Source organism: Cyprinodon variegatus, unplaced genomic scaffold (assembly GCF_000732505.1).
Source record: "Cyprinodon variegatus isolate N-32 unplaced genomic scaffold, C_variegatus-1.0 Scaffold994, whole genome shotgun sequence".
Taxonomy (NCBI): domain Eukaryota; kingdom Metazoa; phylum Chordata; class Actinopteri; order Cyprinodontiformes; family Cyprinodontidae; genus Cyprinodon; species Cyprinodon variegatus.
Genome location: NW_015151447.1, coordinates 117,902 through 123,915, shown reverse-complemented (window position 1 = coordinate 123,915; position 6,014 = coordinate 117,902). Strand labels below are relative to the sequence as shown.

The 6,014-nt window shown below is 35.9% G+C and overlaps 1 protein-coding gene across 1 annotated transcript in view; it reads right to left on the bottom strand.

Annotated features, from left to right (window-relative positions):
* hps5 (Hermansky-Pudlak syndrome 5) overlaps nt 1-6,014 on the bottom strand; it is a 26,367-nt gene that overhangs the window by 19,083 nt on the left and 1,270 nt on the right. Inside the window, exons 2-6 of the mRNA XM_015399198.1 lie at nt 4,798-4,977; nt 3,107-3,217; nt 656-720; nt 358-550; nt 103-233 (exon numbers count right to left, since the gene is read on the bottom strand). Coding sequence (XP_015254684.1) covers nt 103-233; nt 358-550; nt 656-720; nt 3,107-3,217; nt 4,798-4,971 — 674 coding nt within the window. The 5' untranslated portion in view covers nt 4,972-4,977. The remainder of the gene's footprint in view (nt 1-102; nt 234-357; nt 551-655; nt 721-3,106; nt 3,218-4,797; nt 4,978-6,014) is intronic.

Genomic DNA, 6,014 nt, shown 5'->3' with positions numbered 1-6,014 from the left:
AGTTTTAGATCCATTGGTTATTTTTTGCTGACCAGAATTTAGAGTTTCTGGATTCATCAAAATATTTCTACCCTCCTCAGTTAGAGGCTCTAATCTACTTACTTCTCTGTGTCACAAAGGTAGCAGCGACTGAGAGAAGACACTAGGAGGCGCCCTTCATAATATCCAAGCTGAACCACTCTGGAGTCAACAGTAGTGACAGTTTGGACAGGAAAGATGACAAATGCTGCCCCCTAGGGACAAGAACGAATATCAAACATTTGGATCAGGCATAGATTTCAGGGTCTATAACAAATATTTCTAAACGTAATTAAAACATCTGCTGTGGAGCTATAAATCATGAGGTTTTATCAGCACCTTGCCCAGTTTAGACGATCCTGCCCGCAGACAGGACACTTTGCCTGCAGAGTCCCCAACAAAAACCCGCAGTGCGTTTGTATCCCAGCAGAGGGCGGTGATGTCGTGTCCTCTGTGCTCTGAAGACACGCTGACGCGCTCTGGACGACCACGCCGCTCCAGCTGCAGCTCCCACACAACCACCAGACCCTGACTGAACAGCAGCCATGAAAAAAACAGCAGCAAGGAGAACAGCAATAACACTCGTTTTAATTAAAGCGACAAAACATGTCTTTATTTAAAGGGAAAATAACCTTACCTTGTCGCAACAGCAATAAAATCTTCATCATGAGGGCAACATGCCACCTGAGTGATTGATCCCTCCTGAGAGAGAGAGAGAGAGAGAGAGAGAGAGAGAGAGGACAAAATGTGTCTTAATAAGATTTTATTTGACAGATTAACACCAAGAGGAGCAGAGGAGAATGATGCAGCTTTTTCTTCTCTTGCATACATCTGGATATTCATCAGCTTTTCCATCTCCTCCCGAGGATGGGTATCCCCATAGCATGATGCTGCCCTCACCATGCTTCACTGCAGGAATCCTCTATCCAAGGCGTAGATTTAGTTACATGCCTCACCTGGCATTTTGCATTTCAGTCGAAAAGTTTTTAAACTGACATAATCAGACCAGATAACTTTTCCCCACATGGTCTGTGGTAAACTGGACTTTGGAAGGATTGGGGTAGGGCTGCACCATATAAGGAAAACTAATATAAGGATAATAATACCACTTTTAATAAATAAACCAATAAATATGGCTGGATTAGCTGATCAGGAAGGCCAGCTCTGTGATTGGATGCCTGCTGCTGTCATTCTGCACATCTCTGATGTTGCTGCTATTTTCAAATATCCATTACTGTAAAAAATAGCTGGATATTGGTTATTTATTCTCCAGTTTTATATTGTTAAAACAATGTAAAGTATTTTATTGTTTATCTTTTAAACTATGATGTTATTCTTATATATTTTTCTAAGGTCCGCATTTGTGTGACCGTTTTTTCTTTAATATTTTTGCTTCTGTAAACACCAGAACTTCCCCATTGGAGGACAATAAAGGGATTTTCTATTCTATTCTATTCTATTCTAAAAAATTAAACGGAATTAATCTTTTAAAACATGATTGATAGCAGATATAAAACCCCAGATATAAAAGTAATGTATAAGCAAAGAAAAAAAAGGAAACAAAGGTTTAAATCTCAGCATCAAGGAGTTATCTTACGGTTTTACCACCTCTTAAGCTTATGAAAGATATTCAAGCTGCCCTAAACAACAATTTTCTTCTAATACTTCAGGAATAGAGAACTTGAATGCATGTTAGGGTCCATAAACAATTGGGTAGATCTTCATGCAGTCCAAGCATTTCATTGCAATATGCAAATGTCCACAGTGTCTCGTGAGATCTGATTTCTGGATTGGTGCTTCACACTACTCAGGGTTCCTACAGCATAAGGCAAGTTAAATTCAAGACTTTTTAAGACTTTTTAATGCCACTTGACATAAAAATTTAAGATCAAATTCACAAGAAAAACCTGCTTGCGACAACTTAACCCAAAGGTTTATTTTAACATAAACCACTGCACAAATGTTTCAAATTTTTAAAAGCTTCCCATACAGGAAGAAAGCTAAAAACACACAAATGACAGATATATTTGAACAATTATTTAACTGAATTCACAAACTTTGTTTTAGCAGGGAACAAAACTAATCAGTTTTAAAGCCCCAACATAACCAGTGCTAAGTCTTTTTAGCAGCTATTTTTCTTTGTATGGTTTTCTTAGTATGTTTGATTTGGTGATAAGTGGAGGCGTTGCAGAGACAAGGGTGGAACTAAACTGAGAAATACCGCCTGTTTCTCTCTAACTCCATTTTGACGCTTTGTGTTTCGTGCTTCGCATGTGCGACTCCACTGCCTTAATTCCCATCGTTCTGAGCTTGAATGACTTCTTGCATAAATCCACTGAGCCTCATGGATGTTCCCTGGTTTTAGTCATGGAGGAAACTCTTGGCTGGAGACAATTTTGGTTACATTTACACTTGCTCAGATTTTCCAGACAGAAAGTTAATGGTGCATCTCCCAAATGTCCCGGCCGCAACAACAACGCTTTAATGGTTCCGCTATCGGGACGGAACCGATAATGGAGAGCTGCTATTTTTTATTTATTTTTTTTAATTTTCATTTTAACGTTTTATTTAGATTACAAAAATAAATCGTAATAAAAATAATCCTCTTTATGATGTTTTTAAAAAATTAAGACCTACGAAAGACTGATTTAAGACATTTTAATACCAATTGAGGCCTTAATTTTATTTTGAAGAATTCAATGCCTTTTAAGACTTTTTAAGGACCTGTGGGAACCCTGCTACTGTAGTTTTCTGTTGTTCCATAATCTTTGCAATTTTAGATCATCAGGAAATGCTGAGCTATCAGCCATGTTCATTGTTCTTTATAGAGAAGCTAGCTCACTAATGTTCTCCAAGAAGCCTCTTAGGCCTCCACACCTTTAAATCAAATTACAGATTTGAACAAAGAGGGGAAAAAATGGTTGAATTGAGTTTTAATTTAGAAGCATCAGAGAAGGGGGCTGAATAAAAATGACACACAATGACATAAAACACTTTCAGTTTTTGGTTGGAAACCTCTAGATGATCTATGAACAAACACTCTACTGCGTCAGTAACCAGCAGGTGAAATAAACAATAAATCATCTACCTTGTGAGTCAGAATGAGTCTCTGTTTCCAGCCTTCTTTCTGAATCAGGTGCAGCCCTCCTGTCGATGTTCCCAGTGCCAGCCACTTCCTCGACACAGCCAGACAGGTACACTGAAACGCAACGGCCGCATTAAAAACCGACAGGCAGCGTTAGAAAAACAAAACAACAAAAACAACAAAAAACACTCTACTGCATATTAGATCTTAAATATGGCTTCATGCTAAACGCACATTGCAAAGAACTGCAATAACAGAAATAAATGCCGTGGATTTTATGGGCACCGTTTTTAAATTAAGCAGTTGAACATTATGAACAATATTTTTATTTAGCGAGTTTAAAGAGAAAATTAAGGAGATTATTACCCCCCCTCTCAATTTTTTTCCCTATGTCATTCATTCATTAATAAAAATCTTACTTTGTTAATATTTAGATTAAAACTAAATATTTTGTTTTTTAAATACATATTTAGCTACAAATTAAATATTATTTAACAAACTAAATATTTAGTAATGAAGGAAAATGGGACGGCTTCTTCCCTCCAGCCCAGCGGAAAGGAAAGCAGTCGTTGCTATAGCAACACACTGATGCCTAATGGCTGTAGCTCTGTGGCGCAGGTTAACCTAACAAACATTTGCCCATTTCTTAAAGAAATGTATACGGTCAAATACAACTACTTCATAGAGGAGCTTCCATTTTGGATTAATTACATCTTTTTTTTTCATAAACTAACTTGTGATTTTCTGTCAGTGTGACGAAGATGCTGTAGGAGATGCTTAGAGATTCCCAGGCTTTTACTTTGGTAGCTCGCTTCCGCTTTTCGGCAAGTCAGTTAGCATATTAGCTAAATATTTAGCTAGCACCAACATAGCTAATAGTTTGTTTGTTAAATAAATATTTAATATGGAATTAAATATTTAAGAAAATGAACATTTAATTTGGAGTTAAATATTTATTTAAAGACTAAATATTGAATTTGCAACTAAATATTTAATAAATTTTTTTTAATATATATTTTTTTATTTTTATTTATTTATTTTTTTTAATAAAAAAATAAATATCTAATAATATTTTAAGTAATTTTTTTATAAATGAATGAATGACAGTGAAAAAAATAACCCCCTAATTTTTCTCTTAAAACACGTTAAATAACCATAAATATTGCTTCCAATTTTTGACTGCTTAACTTTACAAACAGCTCCCCATGGGATTTAGCATCATCACATATATATATATATATATATATATATATATATATATATATATATATATAAAACCTATTATAGAAATAATCTTCAAATAATTTAGCAATTAATAATAATTGTTAACTGGAGTATAGAGACTCTAAAACGTGCCTTTAGATGAAAAAACCCACTTAGAGCAGGAATTATACCCATATTGTGAATAAATAAATATTTTGCATTTAAGATAAACTAAACTTTTCATCTGTAAATATGCTCAATCCAGAACTGGAAAAGTTGTAGTTTAATCTGTTTTAACTCTGTAAAATATATTCTGTCAACCACAGAAATCCGTCTGTGTGAGTTAATAAAGTTACTGGGATAAAAGCGAATAATTGCTAATCTAGTTTACTTCATTTTATTCATGTTAAATGACTAAAACAACCTTTAGCGATGAAAAGGCCTCTTTAACTAAAACAGCTGGTTAGATGAGATTGAACGGTTGATTCTACCTTCAGTCTGCCGGAGTCCAAACGCAGAGCAGAGAGCAGCGGGTCGAGGCAGTCGAACTCTGCCAGGACATGACTGTGGTTCTCAGGCACAACCAGAGGCATCGTCACTGCAGCTCCAACAGCAGCACAATCTGACAACAACAACACGAGCATGTACTGCTGACATGGAGACATGTGACGCTATGGGAGGTCACATGACTTTTATCAGCTACTTGCCCAATAAAATTGACCAGCCGTGACTTTAAATCATCTGCAGTTTGAAGGAAAACAAGCTGTGAAAAAAATCAATCAGGCTGGTCCAGAGATCACCAGCTACCTACTGCTGTTTTCTTCTTTAGGACTCTATCAAGTTTTTACTCCCAACAAACAGATGAAAATGAAACCAAATGAAGAGAAACGGCTCCAGTTTGATCTAAACTGACTTCTCAGTAATTTGCGTAAATTCACAAAGCAGCAGAAGTGAAACTAAATCTGTGACCAAAATAACTGTAAGTAATATTAACTCTGAGCTGATGGGAAACACTTCAAGACAAAACACTAAAAACAACAACTTCCCAGACTTTCAGTAGTGAGAAAGGAATTCACAAGAAGCTAAAAAGTAGGAAAAAACAAATCCTTAACTTTTGTACTCCTATTTTCTACCACTCAGCTGTTTGTTGTGAGGACATAAATGAAAATACTGCAACATAGTGGAAGTTGTTAAAAAATAAGTAGCTAAAAAGAAAAGTGAAATGCTCATTAAAAAAGGCAGAGATGAAAGATTTCTGCTCTTTATCCTGAATAAAGAAAAACAGAAATGACAGAAATCACATTTCAAGTTAATTCCAGACTGGAAACTGTTTTATAGTTACAATAAAATAATCAGTGTAATTTGGGAAGTTTTTAAAGATTCTTTTTTACATTTAAGGCTAATATATTAGTAATTAATCTAATGTGCAGGGAAGGTCTCCCTGTGATGTTTGCACTAGTCATGATTAGTGCAAAACATTTAAAAACGCTCAACCATCAGACTGTTAAGCAGGGGCGGATTTAGGAAATGTGGGGCCCTAGGCAAAGACAGGCAGGGGGCCCTCTGAATGGAGAAGACGACACATAAAACAGCCCCATTCTCCAGATCGAGAAATGTTAATAGAATAGACATCCATTATCTGTTCTAGGTTGTGTCCCTCTCTTCTTGTCCCTTTTCTTCTTGTTTTCCTCTCTATGTTTTGTACTCA